General features: G+C 39.8%; 4 protein-coding genes across 4 annotated transcripts; 3 read left to right on the forward strand and 1 right to left on the reverse strand.

Moving 5' to 3' along the window:
• The first annotated feature begins 907 nt into the window (after positions 1 to 907).
• LOC110047456 (acyl-coenzyme A thioesterase 1-like) lies at positions 908 to 4900 on the forward strand. The gene is made up of 2 exons (XM_020753208.2): positions 908 to 2262; positions 3173 to 4900. The coding sequence occupies exons 1-2, from the start codon at positions 1719 to 1721 to the stop codon at positions 3961 to 3963; spliced, it is 1335 nt and encodes a 444-aa protein (XP_020608867.2). The 5' UTR covers positions 908 to 1718; the 3' UTR covers positions 3964 to 4900.
• Positions 4901 to 6521: 1621 nt separating this feature from the next.
• Positions 6522 to 10342, forward strand: LOC110047471 (acyl-coenzyme A thioesterase 5-like). Its single transcript, XM_020753224.2, has 3 exons — positions 6522 to 6909; positions 7610 to 7954; positions 9005 to 10342. Exons 1-3 carry the CDS (start codon positions 6615 to 6617, stop codon positions 9790 to 9792), a joined length of 1428 nt encoding a protein of 475 aa, XP_020608883.2. The 5' UTR covers positions 6522 to 6614; the 3' UTR covers positions 9793 to 10342.
• A 2790-nt stretch (positions 10343 to 13132) lies between these two features.
• LOC110047473 (small ribosomal subunit protein eS24-like) lies at positions 13133 to 16278 on the reverse strand. The gene is made up of 5 exons (XM_020753226.2): positions 16213 to 16278; positions 15719 to 15787; positions 14826 to 15035; positions 13977 to 14090; positions 13133 to 13200 (listed from the first exon to the last, which is right to left on the reverse strand). The coding sequence occupies exons 1-5, from the start codon at positions 16213 to 16215 to the stop codon at positions 13198 to 13200; spliced, it is 399 nt and encodes a 132-aa protein (XP_020608885.1). The 5' UTR covers positions 16216 to 16278; the 3' UTR covers positions 13133 to 13197.
• LOC110047472 (uncharacterized) lies at positions 16278 to 17938 on the forward strand. The gene has a single exon (XM_020753225.2). It carries the CDS (start codon positions 16292 to 16294, stop codon positions 17153 to 17155), a length of 864 nt encoding a protein of 287 aa, XP_020608884.2. The 5' UTR covers positions 16278 to 16291; the 3' UTR covers positions 17156 to 17938.
• Positions 17939 to 18072: the final 134 nt, after the last annotated feature.

The raw sequence follows: 18072 nt of genomic DNA on the forward strand, positions 1-18072 counted from the left end.
ACCACCACCTGGTGAGACACATCAAAGTCTTGGAAACTGCCTTTGCAAATGCGTTAGAAAATGTAAGCAAGCTTGCATTGAGCCGGAAAGAAAATGTTGAGAAACTACACAGCTAATGGGCAAAATGGCAAAAAAACGCACTTGACTTTCACACTAAACCATTGGCCAAATCGGGCTGATCAGTTGCCAGAAAAAAAAAAAAAACACTCGTTTTCAGTCAGGCGGAAAATATACGCTAATTCACATTTCGAAATAAAAATATGGCTTGGTTATTTTTCCAGTGACTTGGAGCACCATTTCAACTATTTTAGGTTACAAAGAAGATTTTTAAACGAGTTTGTTTTACTGGTCATGCTTAATACTGAATACAGACAGTACGGCAAAAAAAAACAAAAAACAAACAAATATCAGTAAAAACTATACAATATAGATACCAGTACCAGGAAAAGAGAGATTAAGAAAAATGAACACCTGTTATGATGATATTTAATAAAACAACCGGGTACACAGCTAATAGCTTATAAAAATATGACTCACATAAGAGTATCCGTTGTAACGACGATGCAACAAACTCGACTTTTGATTTATTTGACTGCGTGAGTCGCTGTCCGGAAAAGGATCCCGCGCAACTCCTCCGAAATCTCTTCTTGGGGAGAGAGAGCGGCGGTCCCTCACCAGCTCGCTTCGCTGGCTTACTCATCTCTCGCGACAACGCAATAGTAACCTGTCATTATTTTCTTTACAAGGTCAATGTAACACAACGAAAAGTTACGCTCTCACGAACGGTAGTTCCTTGGTAGTTGTTTGTGTGCAGTCTACAGTCAGTCGAACGTGACACAAAAGAAAGAAGAAGGATTCTTGGTTTTCATATGACGTAGTCATATTCCAAAATTAGAAATTGTCCTTCCTTCTGAGGTTTTAGTTTCATCAGATAAAAGGCCCTGTAGGAACGTGACGTTTGGCAATGTTTTAGCTCGACAGAGTTCTTCTTTTTGTAACAGAGCACTCCAAGCTTTTGCGTTGCGTGACATGAAAATGGCGGCCAGAAAAGACTGTCGCGTAGGTCAAAAGACGAGTTATCGCTTTAGTTTTTGTTAAATAAACGGTGCTTGCACTAGAAGAAGCATTTATTTCAATGTGTCGGAGCACTAGAGTAAAAATGTTCGTTTCAATAGCAAAACTCAAGGACGGATGTTTTTGTTATTTTACGGTCGCCATGTTTGTGCCCCTCCGAAGGGCACAAACATGGCGTCTCCATACAAAGCTCTATAAATTTGGATGACACGCTTCTGCGAATAACGGGCGAATGAACAACAGCAGAAACCTGATTCTTGGCGAGGTTGTTTATATAGCAATCATCTATCATATCCTAGATTCTTGAATTTATTTATTGAATGGTTACGATTTTTAGTTTTGATCACATGACTGGTGAAAACCAAGAATAGCAATGACCTTGCAAATGCTGACAAGTCAAACTTCCGCCGTCGCAAGTTTCATTATGTGACAGCTTTCCCCCACCCAGCCCTTTTTCCTCGAACCGAAATTAATTCCTCTATCCCCCAGACCGTGCGGAAGTCATGTGAAGAAAATTGCTCAACACCACATGCATTAGGACTGCGTTCTCCGAACGCAATTACTAGCCTTGGTCTATACGTGCACTCTGCCGAGTGGAATTGTCATTATTAGCAGAATATTTGTCGCAACAGTTTTCAAAGCTCATGGAGAACTTGAACAGCCTATCAAGACCGAAATCCGTCACGCCAAATGCCCCTGGCGAGATTGTCGTCAAACCGCGACAGTCTCTAGTCGACGAGAAGATGGATATAAGCGTCAAAGGACTTTCGCCTGGCCAGGCGATAACATTAACAGCAAAATTAACCGGAGATTCGAAAGAACGGTTTGAATCCTACGGACATTTTAACGCAAATGAAGCAGGAAATGTTAACGTAGCGGAACATCCCTGTCTGTACGGTACGTACACTGGAATCGACCAAATGGGATTACTGTGGAGTATGCAGCCTTCACCTGGACAAAGAAAAGGACTGAGGCTATGCAAGAAAGATGTCACGAAGCCATACTTCGTTCAGTTGCAGTTATTTGACGGCCATGTTGAAGATGTTGGCAATCTTGAAGATCTGCAGTCGGTAACTAGCGTGACATTTGAGAAGTGGTACATGACGGACGGAGTGCGAAGAATTCCTGTTAGGGATGGGAGATTGCGTGGCACTTTGTTCCTACCTCCTGGAAAAGGGCCGTTTCCGGGTAAGTTGCAGCTAACATGGTGTTTTTTGGGGGGAATGGTACGAAGGAAGAAACCAAGTGTTGCGTGACTATCAAATAGCAAGAGCTCATATCGTGACACCTTACAGATTGCATGGCTAATGCGATTGTTTTGATTTTTTTTTCTCTTCAAAGTCGTAGAACTTCTTTACTTTAATAGCATAATCGTTAATTGAGAATTCCTAGGTTGGTCAACGTAAAAGCTGTTTGCGTTCGACTTTAGAAGAATGCTACCTAATTTGTGGAGTTTCTTGTGACTTCTTGGGATCCCTTTGTAACTAAGGCGAAAGCTTTGGTTGGGTCAAGAACCATTTCGGCGCCTTATCAGTTATACTGAGTTTGAAAGGAAAAATGCAACCGGATATGTCCACGTAGAACATAAAACCAGTGGCATTTAGAATCAAGAACTGTCGTGAGGCATTAGACTGGAAATAAGTATGAGAGAAATAAGTGTAAAAATGAGGAAATAAGTATGGAGTTTTTTTTCGACTACCTTTACCTTTTTTTATGCCTACAGCGTATGGTTTTAGCGTGTTTTAGGCCTCGCTGCCCCGAACAGGTTATATAATTTTATGCAAGTCTGTCCTTCATGTAAAGTTGGGTGATTGCTGCCGTTAATTGTGGTTTAAATGATGAACAAAGACGTTTACCGATTTTTAGAAGGTCCGGTGTCAGTTGACATCATATACTTTTCATCAGTGACAAGATAGTAGGTATGGGGTTCCACTTATCCTTTTTCCTAGACAGGATCCGAGAATTGAGGGCGTTTCTCCCCCCTGCCGCGTTTCGAATCCCCTTCCCGATAAGGAGAGGCCTTAAATGAAAGGCAACCGCTCCCTTTCTACCTCTCTAGTTTGTTTAGGTGTGCTCTTTGTATATCTACTCTTTCCAGGTATTATTGATTTGTTCGGCACTGCAGGAGGGTTAATCGAGTTCAAAGCTTCTCTTCTGGCGTCACGTGGCTTTGCAGCCTTGGCTCTAGCATACTTCGCGTTCGAAGACCTGCCCATGGTGCCAACAGAAATAGAACTGGAATACTTTTTCGAGGCCTGTGATTGGATGCTTGCGCACCCTGACGTCATGTCACGTGGCCTGGGATTGATGGGTGTTTCCAAAGGCTCGGAAATAGCACTTACAGTCGCGGCACATAGAAAAGAGATCGCCGCGGTGGTGGCCATCTCTCCTGCGCATGCCATCGTAGGATTTCCGCTGAAATACAAAGAGAAGCCAATGGACTTTCTCAAATTTGAGCCGGATCTCGTCAAACTCTCTAAAAATGGAGCGATGATTTTTCGAGAGTCGTATCCACCAGATGCGACGGACGTACCAGGTAATAACGCTACCATCAAAGTGGAAAATATTCAGGGGGACATCCTACTGATATGCGGGGCTGATGACCAAAGCTGGATGTCAGAGAAAATGGCCGGAAAAGTCCGTTTCCGGCTGCGTAAACATGGGAAGGAGTCTTGCTGTACAGTGCAGTGCTATCCCGGGACGGGACATTTGATCGAGCCCCCCTATATGCCCCCGTGCCACACCTCGTATCATAAGACGTACAGAATGACTACAGAATGGGGCGGACAACCTAGGGAGCAAGCATTAGCTCAAGAAGACTCCTGGCAATCTATTTTGAAGTTTCTTTCGACTAAATTAGCCGCGGCAAACCTGACGAGTCGTCTGTAGATTTTACAACAAGATTACTGTGACGCCATGTGCTGAGCTACTTCCAGCATGAAATTAATTACAGATGCCCTCAGGAACAGTAATGAACAAAGAATTAATGATTTTGTAACGTTCCAAAACTGCTCAGGAGCACATTCATACAGAAACAATACATCAAATTTAAAATTGTTTAATTTGATTACATTTTGCCGGAGTGCAATCACGTGAAACCTTTCGAAATGAAATTATAGAGGTTGCCTTTATTGACAAGTAATCGTGTGACGAAATGTTAACCTGCGTCAACTGGCTGATTGTTCAGTGCCTCCGAATGAGCCATGTTGTAAACGAGCAAGGGACTGGGTAGAAATATTTTAGTCAATTTTAAATTTGAAAAACTGGGCCTGGTTCCTAAAAGAGCATCTAATGTCTTCACCATATCTTCAATACAAAAATGTTATTTTTGATATAACCAAAAAGGTAAAAGAGATAACTATTCTTTGATAATAAGCTAAAAACCCTAGTTACTTGATGTAACAACGCCAAGAAACTAAAAGAAACTATCAACTTAAGTGAGGAAGAGCTGAAACTTTCTTTCATTGTTCCTCGCACCATAGCTTATGAACCTTATGACTTCAATATGAGCACAAAAAGCAAAACTGACAGTGAATTTTCTTGCGTTTCCTTCGGTAAAATTTCGTGAAATTTGGCAGACTGGTAATAAATATTTTACTTCAGTTGGAGCTCGTTTTCCAGGGAAATCTATAAGACTAGTACTAATTATCAAATATTATACAATTGCAGTCCTAATTTTAAATTACAATACATTTACAGCTAACGGTAACGTAATATATTTTTAATTGCTAACAGCAGCAATTGCGCAGCTGTTTTAGCTACTCTTTGTATTTTGCAATGCCTTTTTGATGTAATGAATTAATAATAATTAAAAAAGGTTAGCAAATGTCCGTGTTTTTGGTTCAAACTCAAAGATGTAATGCACTTTTGAGCTTTGTATGGTTTGCTGTGGGAGTTGAGGTGTCTTCATGGTTAGTGCGCTCGACTCCAGTTAGAGCGGTCTGGGTTCGAGCCCTGGCTGGAGACGTTATGTTGTGTTCTTGAGCAAGACACTTTACTCTCACAGTGCCTCTCTCCAACCAGGTGTATAAATGGGCACCGGCGAATTTAATGCTGGGGTAACCCCTGCGATGGACTAGCATCCCATCTAGGGGGGAGTAGAAATAATCCTAGTTACTTTATGCTACTGAAACGGAAGATAAGCTCCGGCCTAATAGGCCAATCGGTTCGTATGCAGGCCTTACCTTTTACCTGGTGTGGTTTTACTCAGTACTAGTTTCGCGCCTTCATCCTATTATTTTGCCATTACTCGAGGTACGAAGCAGGAGAAGTGGAAATTCTTGAAATCAAGATAGACAATCATCGTGTCAATAAAGTGTGTTGGAATCCATGACAAATATTAATTGGAAATTCTCGAATCTGATCGGTTCCTTCATCCTTGTCTACTACATGAAGATACTATGGGCTAATGGTTACCCACGGAAATATTTCTAAAGGAACAAACGCTGATTCCAGACTAAAGACCAATGAGAGAGTTTTTTGGAACAATGAGCTGCCATGGCAAATTATCAGCCCATGCATAAAAACTTAACTACCATTACCATATCTAAACTGGTGTCTCTTATTCATCAAGCCCGCTGAGTCTTACAAACGACTATGCGTTTTACAATTTCTTGAAATTTAGAGTACTGTGCGTCACCTAGAGATTTCGTCTTTTGCTTAAAAAATAGAAAACATGTACCGTGTTTCTATCGAGTTTTAGTATAAATTTACTAGCGCTCAATCACGAATGCCGTTCTCTGATTGGCTACGCTACTCACTATCTATTTAGTGATAGATAGTGAGTAGCGTAGCAGTGCGCCCCGGTTAACAAAATGACGGCCGCTTCTTGGTGTTTTCGAAGGGTCTGTGAAGAAGATTTAGATAAAGTTTTGAACGACTAGTAGACTTATACTAAAAAAATTAGATTATTCCCTCTAGATTTCTATGCGTGATAGCTGACGAGGGCGCAGCCTGCGAACGCAGACATATTTCCGGCTGTCGCTTGTCTCCGCCGAAAATAACGTCTCCGTACCCGAGCCAGGAAACGATTTCTGTGACGTAATGACTTTTGTTTCTCTTTGGCCAATCAGACTCCATGATAGAAAGAAACTCAAGTGTTCCTCGCAGCGAATACCTCGCGCAGTAGTTCTGGGACTACTTGAGCTAAACTGTGATTGGCTTAAAATTCCTACGTCACAGAAATTGTTCACAGGCTACTGACCAGCAGCATTTTCGTTTGTGTTCCCGGCGCCACATTTGTATTTCTCTCTTAGCCAGCAGGGCTTTGGCTCGAAGAAACCGATGGCTCTGAAGCCACATGATTTGTTTCACCAGTTAAGGAAAATTTTCAGTGAAGTTAGAGATAAACCAGTAGATAAAGATAACCAGTGTCAATTACATGTAAATTTAGCTTAGCCACTTTTCCTAGTGTCAAGTCCTGGCCGGTTATAAGGGACGAGCACGTTGGGGAAGAATCTGGATCCAAGTCTGGCGAGCCTCCGTTCCACGGTCTCACAGGGTTAAAATAATCACACGTGCAGCTCGGGTGTATCTCTGTAATGTGCGCTTATTCCTTGGCAAAATTCACTTCATCGCTCATTCGAGTACCATTTTATTTGAAGAGATCAACTTCTTGCAACAAGATCATTTCAAATTGGATGTCAGACATGAAAAGCACCGGCAATCGTTCCCCGAACTTTACAGTCAGCCCTCGGTCTTCGCTTATGGACCGCAAGGTGAAGATATGCATATCAGGACTTCAGGCCGGACAACCCATCACTTTACACGCCTCAGTGGTAGGTGATGCGAATGAAATCTTCGAATCTCATGTACATTATGTTGCTAACACGGAAGGTAAGTGATTCGTTACATAACAGCAAGTCAATAAGCGTAGACTAACAACTGGTGATTTAAATATTAATGCGAATAAGCTTGAAAAAATTATGGTCCATTGAGTTCTCATAATAACAACAATAGTAATTTATTCAATTGTCTGACGTCCCATCCACACTACGCTGGAGAAATTTGAAAACGGTGTTTTCACTCTGAAAAAGCATCAGATGTTTTCCATCCACTTCGCCGGGGAAAGTGCGCCCCACAGGAATCTTTTTATTTTTAGATGCTCGGAAATGCCATTTTCTATGTTTTCCGGGGAACAGCTTCATATTATCAAAACATGGAAAGCACTGAGTGTTTAGTAACTCATGTTGTTTGTATGTCAACCTTTGGTGTCAATTGTTGATACTGGGTTTGATAGGAGAGACTACTAGAGACTGTCAAACCAGGTGGTGTAATTATTAACGATACTGTTTACCAATAAATATGTATAAAATTTGTTTCCTGGATTTGCGGAGGTGACACATACATACCTATGTGATCGATACGTCACTCCCCTGATGTGGCCGAGGTATGAGGATTAAGATATTCTTCTAACCAATCAGTGACACCTCTGGTTCAGACAAGCTCTGCCTTGGATTTGCCCCCTCCACAAATGTAATTCAAAATAAAGATATCTTTCATTCAAAATATTTCATGTTTTTAATCCATTTCAAAGGAGAGATTGATAATTCATGCGACATTTCTCATGGGGGATCTTTCACTGGCTGTGAACAGATGGGATTTCTGTGGAGCATGGCACAAGCCCCAGGCCAGAAAAAAGGACTTCGACTGGCAAAGAAGGATGTCACAAAGCCTTATGCCATTCAACTGAACTGCTTTAATGGACATCTGTCACCAGAGGAGGGATTTGTGAATAGCTTAACAAGGAACCATCTACAGCCCATAATGAGTTCATCCGTGGAGAAGTCCTACATGGCTGATGGAGTGCAGAGAATTCCTGTGAGGGAGGGGAGGGTGCGTGGGACTTTGTTCTTACCTCCTGGAAATGGGCCATTTCCAGGTCAGTGCTAGAGTATCATTTCATCTTTAGTGTTACATTTGTTCATGTAGTAAATGACGGAGATTATGGAAATAGAAGTGCAACTAATTTTTGTTGTTCCATGAAACATCCACACACCTTACACCGAGGTTTTTTGGTTTGAACTCTCCCTGTTTCCCCTATCTCTCTGCAAATTTCTAGTTAAGCTTTGCATTTTCATTTTAAAATGTTGACTTTTTAAAACCCTAATCCCAAGGGAATTTTTCCAATAACCTTCCTTCAGAGGCAGGGCTTTAAAAAAAGTGCTGTCCCATTGTCTCGGACAAGTAGATATTTCTTCTGGGCAAGTGACTTTTTATTCTCACTTGCCTGTCGGGGGAAGGGTTAGGCAAGTCATCTACCAACTAAATCATTAAAAGAGCAAACTAAGACTTGCCAAGGGAAAGCAAAATTTGAGAGCTTCTTGTCCTAAGGGCAAGCTGGAATTCAAGTGTTTTTCAAGCCCTGAGAGGGTATGTACGTCCGTATAAATAGTTTCCCAAACCACACCTGAGAGACTTGACTGTGAAAATGTTGGGATGCTTAAGTTATCTTTCTGGAGTGTAAATTATAGATTTTGGTATCAGTAAGCCTTCAAGGTATTATTTATGGTTACTTGTGAAGGAATAAAGAGCACTGTTCTACTGTGTTGGTAGTTTAACCATACAGGCTTGGGTCAAATATGTACTGGAACCACACCCGTATTGGTCCTCATGGAATAAAATTTGAGTTTTCCAATGAGTATCCCCAATCATTTCACATGGGGTGTCCCTCCTAGGATGTTATGTTACTACAGGAGAGACTGGAGGGGATAGCGGTTCATTCAGTTTTAATGTAACCTGATCTCTACGAACACATGAATATATTGCAACAATCCAGAGGAATTCATAACCAAAATTGTGACAATGCACATCCAGAGTACAAATCAGGGATCCTCTGGCAGAAATTTTGCACATCCCACTCCTTGTTGTCTCTCAAGTGCATTTCAGAGGGTGGTGCACTAAACATTCCTTGTTTATTTCTTTCTGTCAGGTGTCATAGATCTGTTTGGAACAGCAGGAGGTTTAATTGAGTTCAAAGCATCTCTCCTTGCATCTCATGGGTTTGCAACACTCTCCCTCGCATACTTTGCATACGATGACCTTCCAAAGTACCTGCCTTACTGCGAACTTGAATATTTTGAGGAAGCAGCCGACTGGTTTGTAAAACATCCCGTGGTTATGTCGCATGGAATCGGTGTTATGGGTGTTTCAAAAGGCGCAGAAATAACATTGATGATGGCTGCTCATAGAAAGGATATTGTTAAAGCTGTTGTGCCAATCTCTGCTTCACTTGTCATCTCAGTTTCACCATTCAAAGTCAATGGACAGCTCACAGGTGTTTATTATGATTTCACTAATGCAAAGATGACTGCAGATGGAGCAATAAACTTGTGTGACTGTGTACCTGTGCAAGGACTTGACAAACTTGACCCTTCAGCCATAATCCCAGTGGAGAAAATCGACTGTCCCATATTGGTTATTTGTGGAGAGGATGATAAAAGTGTTTTATCTTCTGAAATGGCACATGAGATTTTCAAACGCATGACTTCAAATGGCAAAAGTGCATTGTGCTCTGTCTTAAGTTATCCTGGCACAGGGCACCTTATTGAACCCCCCTTTGCACCTCTCTGTTATGCCTCTTATCACAAGAATTTTAAGACAACTTTCGCTTGGGGAGGAAATCCTAAGGACCATTCACTGGCTCAAGAAGATTCCTGGCAGAAAATATTGGAATTCTTCAGGAAGAATCTTGGTCAAAGCCACATCAGTCACCTTTAGATAGCAGCAGTGATAATTACTGATTATACAAAGTCACTGGTTAACAAGCTTCATAATTTAGCCTTCAAATAATCAGTTCAGATGTATCAAACTTTATAATTTAGCCTTCAAATGATCAGCTAGAATCTTTATCAACTACACTGGTCTAAAATCTTTTGCTTGCTTCTAATATTTGTCCCTGCAGTTACAACCCTTAGTGTGATGCAACTTTCTCAGCAGAAATGCGTGGCTTTATGTAAAGGGGGCTTATATGGAGAGAGAGGGAAGGAAGGGGGGTAACAGTAGTTTGAATATTAAAATTCCAAATGAGTCAAAGCTCTTTTTGTGCATGGAATGACAGAGAAAATGGTCTGTATGGGGCTACAAGTCTGCTTAGCTGTTGTACACTTCTACAGGAGAATATTGAACAAATTTAAATATATTTAAATTGAATACTAAGATTGGATAGAATTTAATAGTTATCAACAATAATATTGTTATCAGTATTTAAAGATCAGATGAGATTGTAAGAAGTTGTTCTGATTAAACTTTTGGTCTTCACCGTAACAAACATGTTGTCTTGCAATTTTTATTGCCACATTTTTTGGGAGGATATTAGAAAATGAGAAAAATATATTTGATAGAGAATGCTTTTGTTGTTACCTCAGCCTCATGTTGAAGTGCATACTAATCAGATTACCTTCAACACTTATTTAACCATTGACACCTGGAGCTTTTTGGGAAAAAACAATTTTTGGAATTTTTGACATTTTCAGCATTAGCTCCAGTCTACTCAGGAAGGCAATTCCAACACAGCAGCAAGCCTTTCTTTCCACTAAACTCGCTTTTTAGGACATTTTTGCATGGGCATGCGCACAAATCAAAAGTTTTCTTTTATTTATTTTTTTACCTTTCCTTTTTCTCCTTTTCTTATCTTTTCGCTGCAGCTGTGGACCTGCTTCCAGTTCAAGAATTCACAAGAAAGCATCATCAAGACGGGAAATTTTTGCCACAGAGTAGCCAAGTGTAGTTGAGGGAAATTTTCCTCCCATTTTCACACTCGAATTTCTTGGCGTATATCATGCATATTTCACACTCAATTGACCCAATTACTCTGATCTGGGTATCATTGGAAAGATCTTTTCCTCCTGCAGAACTTGAGTATAGGTGATGCCAATTTTCATCAAAGGTGATGACATCAGAAGTGGAACAAGGGCCAACCTTCATCACAGCTGGTTATGGGCAGCACAGGTGCCAATGAGTTAAATTATTATGTACATTGGGTTTGTAACAGTCAAAATTCTTTTCCAAACTGGTTTATTAAAAGCTGGGTCATTTTGTAATGCAATTCAGAGATTTTACTGGCTAAGACATCATGGTATATGAGCAATTATAATCCTTAAAATAGTTTCGCTCATATGTGATTGGTCTTAACGCATCATGTGAGTGAATATGTACCAAATAAAACTGGGGAATATCCAAGTGATATTCCCCAATTTTCATGACTGCATGTGTTGCAAAAAATATTTGAAAGACAATAAACACAATAGCCTCCATTTGGTGCAAAAACATCCTTGGATATCTGTTCCTCAATACTCGCAGTTGCTACTCAGCAGATAATGTCCACGGACAAATATCCAAGCACATTTTCGCACCAAATGGAGGCTATTGTTTATTCATACCATGCTCTACAAATATGCTAAGGTTATGAATAACTTGGGGGGAACTTTTATTTTATTTTATTTTAGTTTTCTATATTTTGGGGGCATCTTTTTTAAGGGGTTTCATTAAGAGCCAGGCACTGGGCAAATTGACTGGCTCTGAGAATGATTTTGCATGCCTGATTTAACCATGTAGAGAACGATTTTCTCTTTAAGAAGTTCAGTTCAAAATAATTTGCTGCCTGTGAAAACCAGTTGCCCTGCTGCTGGCAATACTATACTATTCTTCTCCTGCTTGTTAGATATGAGATGATTATAGCCAACTTGGCATTACCCACCTTGTTGGCTATCTATCATCCCACATCCACTGCTCACTCTTGGAGTAACCATTAATTATTACACTCTCACAAAAAATCTTCCATTCACATCAGTGTCAGGGTCATCTTGCAGACCCATATTGTGCAATGTGTGGCAGCCAGTTACTGGACACATGACACTAGTCCAGTTCGGACCCTCTCTCTCTGTCACGTACATGTAATTCTACGTAGCATTGCATGCCCGGGGGGCACTCCCATTTAAAAAGGACGGGGCTGCTCATCAGAAATTTTGACAAGAACCCCTAAGAGGTATCAAGATCCTGTTCTGCAGGCATGGCTTGAAATTTTTTTCACCCCTAAGGCCCAGTTCAGACGCCGAACTTTTCATGAGCCGAACCAAATACATTGAATTAAGTACATGAAAAGTTCGGCGTTTGAATCAATTAAGAACACCTAATTGAATTTGGAACGGCCCAGCCGTTCTTCCCGCCTAGCTCAGCCGGGAATTTCAGCTTTGGAACGGCTTTGATTCAGACGTCAAACTTTTCATGAGCCAAACCTAATGCATAAATTATTATAACGTATTTTACTAGCAGTTTTTACTTTGCCTGAAAATCGCCGACATTTCGATGTGAGTTTGGTTTAAACTAAATAAAGTTCGGCGAATTGAGTTCGACGTCTGAATCAACAGGTGTACTTTTGATAATTTGGGTCGGTCCAAATTAGAATTAAGTTTGGCTCATGAAAAGTTCGGCATCTGAACTGGGCCTAAGAGGCACCAGTTCTCAAACACACAACATTGACTTTTTTCGGCTCAAAACCCTAAAAGGGACCACGAAAGCTCCTGCTGCGTACCTTTTTAGGCTGAACACCCTAGGAGGCGCCAAATCTGCTTTTTTAACCTCTTACAGTACAGTCAAGGCACGACAGGCACCCCCAACCTTGTTATATAGGAGTGCTCCCTGGACTGCATGGCAGAGAGCCAGAACTGGACTAAGATTACACACGCTTTTTTTAAGATGAACACTAAACATTATTGAGGGCAGCAAAAAAATTATTGCAAGGCACATTTAGGAACAAAATGGCTTATGTGTAGTGTCTGTATAGCCTGATGCAAACACAAGGGATAGTTTAGGAAAATTGAATGTGTATAAAAACTTGAGCCACAAGTAAGCATTGCATTTACCATTGAAAGTTTTGAATTCCCCCAAACTTTCTCTCTTGTAGGTTATATGCACAGTAGTTAGCCACTTTCTAGTTCTCTTATAAACATCTTAGCCTAAACAGCCAATCAGAGTGCAAATCAAATAATCAAAATTTAATTGCAGCTTCTGTGTAGAGAGCAATTTAATCACTCAACAACAGAAAACAAAAGACAAACCATCTCAATCACTTTATATTTTATTGATACAAAGATTGAGGACTGGAAATTGAATGATGGCTGGTCATCACTGAAAAGAAAAAACAAAATGACCAACATTAGACCATTCGTCATTAGGAGTGATCTATGGTGTAAAGCTGTTGTATGGGGACAACATAAGGTAAAAGGTGGTGGTGTAGTAAACAACACTGCCATACAAGACTAAACTGTCTGCTACAGACTGAAATGGTTACAAACCATCTCCTGTGTATACACTGAACAATTTTCCAGATATATAAATTAATGTTTTCCAAATTGGAGTTAATAAGATGTTTGAGCTAAAGAATTACTTAGATTCTGTAATGTTCCCTATAGTGACATGTCCCTGTTGTGCTGTTTTGTGGAGGTTGAATTAGCAGAATAAAAAAGCACATTTTTCTGTTTTTAAAACAAAATGCTATGGATTTGAAGTATCCAGATTTGAGTTGTCAAACAATGTCCATTCTACACTCCACATTACATGTAAAAGTTTCCATCTTTGTGAGAAACATAATTTTAACCCAAATTCATACTTTGCTTGTAAAGAGCAAAATGAATCCAGGAACAAAAAAGTTTTGAATTGCCACAAATCTGAGTACCCTTTGTTCAGTGTAAATGTTGTGGTTCAATTTTCCCCTTGGTACAATAATTATTTTGTATTTTTCCTTGTTATATTACAATGTACAAAAAAATACCAAATAGTACCACAGGTTATATTGAACCACAACATATGAATATAAAGCAGTTGCACAACCATGTGTTTAAGAACCAGGTGTTCAACACTGAAGGAAAATAAATTTTGAAATTCAAGTAATAAACCACACAAACCTTCTTTCCTGCTGCCCCAACTTTAGCCTTCTTAGTTCCACGGACCTTCTTCATTCGGTTCTTCTTTTCCTTTCTTTGTTTTCGTGATGTCTTTGGCTTTTCATAAAGACCATGCTGGATAAGTAACACAAAAAGAAAACACATTAGTCAAAGGCAATATGCAACTTCCTTCATTCATCTCTACACATACAGGGCAATAGGATCGCCACAGATTACTTAATACCTATAGACCAGTTGATTGGGTTTTCTTGCTATTTGAGGTAAAAACTTGGTACAAAATAGGGTAACAGAACCTGACATTAATTTTCTCAGTCATCTAGACTGTACATTCTTTTGTTCAAATTTGATAGATGTAGATATTTTTGAGTAGCCTCAGATACAAACATTATCTGGGCCAACATGCCTCTCTGAGTATCAAAACTCCCTAGAATGGACAATAAGACATAAACGCCTGCCTAATTAAAACATGACTGCTATGGTAAAAGCTGATCAAAACACCAACAACTGAACAACTACAAAGAATTACACTAACTGACTGAGCCCTGACCAAGACAACACTCTAGAAAATCAAGTACAAAATAAATAAACCAATAAATTACAATATTTCCTTGGCCGGTTTTCATCCCCTACTCTGCTACAACTAGGTTTGGAAAGGTTGGTTTCTGTGCAGGGAAAACTGAAGTACCCAAAGAAAAAAGCACTCGGTGCGAGGCAAGACTCAACCCAAATACGATATGACGTTGGAATCAAACACGGACCATATTGGTGAGAGCTGAGTGCTCTCACCACTGTGCTATCCATTCCCCTCCAAAGCATACTCAGTCAAAGTAAAGCATACTTAACACTTACTCTGGTCAAACGATACTTTGGTTCAAATTTTTTAGCGAAATCCATGGAATCGTATATCAGAGCAAAGCCTGTACTTCTACCACCACCAAAAGCTGTTTTAAAACCAAAGCAGAAAATTACATCCGCTGTAGTTTTATACACCTTGGCCAGCTTCTCACGGATTTCGGCTTTTGAAACATTTGGTCTTCCAGGGTGAAGAACATCCACCACCTAGGAGGAAAACAATGTTTAAAGTGATTTTGCATGAACAGAAACACTGCTAGAGGCTCTTTAAAGAATCCTGTCACATGAATGTGTCCAACCATAAAAATGGTTGTCATAAAGAGGGTGCCAGGAATAAAAAGAGCATTATTATATCAGTGAGGCTGAAAGCAATTATATGGTCAATGTTTACCATGGTCTGAAAGTTTTGTAATAGCCGTTATTGCACTCGAGTCTGCTGTCGAATGTTCTTTTGTTTAAAAAGGCATGTGGCAGAAAGCAGAATAGAGCCTCGTTTGTATGTCAAACTGCAATGACAGCAATTTAGAGAAATTTACATGGCAAAAAGCTGCTGAATCACAAATCTTTTGACACAAATCTTATTTACACTGTAAGCTTTTAAACATTCAAACTACAAGTTCACTCTGTCTAAAACATCTCATAAGTCACACTTAGAGTGACATAAGAAAACTCGCGAGTAATCTTAAGAGTTACTTCACCCCATATAACACAGCATCAAGACGTGTAGACACTCCCAGAAGGGGCCCACTACAGCCCGAGATTTCAGAGTTTAGCGAGTACATTTCAAGACTATGCTAGGTTTTTACTAACGACTTGTAACTGTCTGTCAGAACAGCAGAAGACATTATTTCTAAATGGTAACAGGGAACTATAATAAATGTGTATATTACCATTTGCTTCCGTTGAAGCAGGCGGTTTGTAAGGAACTTTCGCGTCCTAATAGTGGCTGTACCGTCGCTCTGTGAAATTATCCACACACCGTCATCAGATAAGTTTACTCGTGAAATCCAGTCTCCTTACATACATACATACATACATACACACGTTTATTTGATAAGTAGGTTTAAAATAAGAGGCATTATAACCTTCACAAGAGGCATTATAACTATTCGCATTAAAAGAAATAAATCTAACTGTACTCGTAAATAAAAATCACAGATGAAATTTTCTGGCTTTACGAATCATGAAAATCAGCATTCAAGAGTGTTTTATGTATCTTATCAAAGAACTCGTGAAATCTTATATGGTCACTATAAAGTTAAAATAAATAGTTTAATTCTGTCTTTGATTATTTCTGATTTGTTACGTTCAAAAATAACTAAAATGTATGGTCGGATGCAACCGTGTTGCTTAGATTGTTTGTCACCCTTCTCCACGAACTCACCATTTTGCTCAGGCAGACATTGAAGAGGACGGAAGCGAGGTCGAGAACAAGCTTTGTACCCTGGCCTTCTATATCAGAAATGGCGGACGGCTCTTCTTACAGAAACATTCTAACTAAACACTGCGAAACGCAGAGAAGAGACAAAAATACGAAAGCTAAAAAGAAGAGAAAGAAATCAAAGAAGCCTGTCGTGGAAATTAGCTCAAGAAAAGATCGGAGAATTATAACTGAATATCACACCTTGAACAAGACAATTGACTCGGTAAGAAAGAATCCATCGATTCACAAAGAAGACAAGGCGGCCCAAATTGCGCTTCTTGAGGCGAAAAAGGAAAAAATTGGGGGTATAAATGCTTATCAAAAGGCATCCAAACTTGGAGAAGCTCGCCATGGAAGTTTCAACGCGGCAAAATGGGTTCTAAAACAGTTGAGAGCCCACAATGTCTGTGCTAACAGGACAGAAGGTGAAAAACTAAGGGTACTTGACGTTGGTGCCCTTGACAACAATTACAAGAAGCATTCGAAATGGATACAATGCACACCTATTGACTTAAATCCTCAAAGCAATGACGTCGTAAAGGCAGACTTTTTAAAACTTGATCACAAGGAATACGATGTTGTGGTTTTAAGCTTGGTTGTCAACTTTGAAGGGGACATTCGTAAACGAGGTGACATGCTCCGGAAATGTCCAAAACTCATAGTTGATCAAGGATACCTGGTTATAGTTCTCCCTCTTCCGTGTTTAAACAATTCACGCTACTTAAATGAAGAGCTTTTTCTATCGATGATGGAAAGTCTTGGGTTTGAAGTCTTTACTCGTCATAGCAGCAAAAAATTGAGTTTCTTCATGTTTAGAAGAACTCGTCAGGTACAAGTCAAATCGTTCCCTAAGAAGATTTTAAGGAAAGGTGGGAACCACAACAACTTTGCAATTGTGCTCTGACTTTAGTATCTTCTTGCACTTGGTGTGCTGATAATCTACCCCTAAGCCAAATGTAGTTAATCTATGTGTCAGGGGGATCCAAGAAATCCAGAAACAAGGGGCTCAGGGGCGGATACGGGATTTTTCAAGGGGATGTGGCTGGTACCTTAGGGTTACAGAATCACAGAAGCAATGGGGCATGCCCCCAAAATGTTGCAATTTGAGAACTGGAACCAAATTGAAACTGTTACACCAGAAATACTAGCAATGCCAGAACTATATTAGCGTTAAATACTTGTAATTACAATGAGGCACCTGTCCAAAGTGTTTGCCTTTTAGATCTGCAATAATTTTCCCAAATTTTTTCAATTTTTCTTTTATTTTTTGGCTTCTCCAAAAAGGGGGTGGTTAGCCACCCAATCCACTCCCTCTCCCTAAATCTGCCAGTGAGGCTGTATCAGTTGTCAGTTGTAGCAAGAGTGCCGCTTCACACCTTACGTGAAAGGAATGGAATGATATTCCTTTATCTATGGGGGTTAAGTCAACTAGAAAATTATTTAAACAGGCACTTTACCAGTTTGTTCAGTGTTAATAAGTGCCAGCTCAACTATTTATTTACTATGTGTTTACGCTTTCCTCTCTTATATTAAGTTTTTTTTTTTATCCTAAAACAAATGTATTCAATTAACGGGCATATAATTAGTTCACTACATCTTGCCCTTTCCACTTTCCTTTCACTGCATTTTATTTTAACATTGCTGTATTCAAATCATCAAGTAGAGAAGTAAAAAAAAAAAAAAACAATGCAAATACAAAGAAGTAACATTTGACTAGGTATGTCTTCTCTCAATTGAGCTTTTGCCTGAGCCAAGTATGTATGTTATGAAAAAATAAACCTTGGCTCACAATTCAAGCAGCGGCATTTTCACATTGTTTTA

The sequence above is a fragment of the Orbicella faveolata genome, unplaced genomic scaffold (assembly GCF_042242905.1).
Source record: "Orbicella faveolata isolate gen_17 unplaced genomic scaffold, um_ofav_v1 contig_46, whole genome shotgun sequence".
Taxonomy (NCBI): Eukaryota; Metazoa; Cnidaria; class Anthozoa; order Scleractinia; family Merulinidae; genus Orbicella; species Orbicella faveolata.

Bases quoted from the DNA above. Each gene is read 5' to 3' on its own strand.
- LOC110047472 (XM_020753225.2), top strand. From the start codon at position 16,292: ATGGCGGACGGCTCTTCTTACAGAAACATTCTAACTAAACACTGCGAA.
- LOC110047473 (XM_020753226.2), bottom strand. The intron at 15,036-15,718 runs GTAATATACACA...TTTTCCTCCTAG, and splicing joins TGCTTCAACGGAAGCAAATG to GTGGTGGATGTTCTTCACCC. The intron at 14,091-14,825 runs GTAAGTGTTAAG...TTACTTATCCAG, and splicing joins CAAAGTATCGTTTGACCAGA to CATGGTCTTTATGAAAAGCC.
- LOC110047471 (XM_020753224.2), top strand. From the start codon at position 6,615: ATGTGCGCTTATTCCTTGGCAAAATTCACTTCATCGCTCATTCGAGTA. The intron at 6,910-7,609 runs GTAAGTGATTCG...TCCATTTCAAAG, and splicing joins TTATGTTGCTAACACGGAAG to GAGAGATTGATAATTCATGC. The intron at 7,955-9,004 runs GTCAGTGCTAGA...TCTTTCTGTCAG, and splicing joins TGGAAATGGGCCATTTCCAG to GTGTCATAGATCTGTTTGGA.
- LOC110047456 (XM_020753208.2), top strand. From the start codon at position 1,719: ATGGAGAACTTGAACAGCCTATCAAGACCGAAATCCGTCACGCCAAAT. The intron at 2,263-3,172 runs GTAAGTTGCAGC...TACTCTTTCCAG, and splicing joins TGGAAAAGGGCCGTTTCCGG to GTATTATTGATTTGTTCGGC.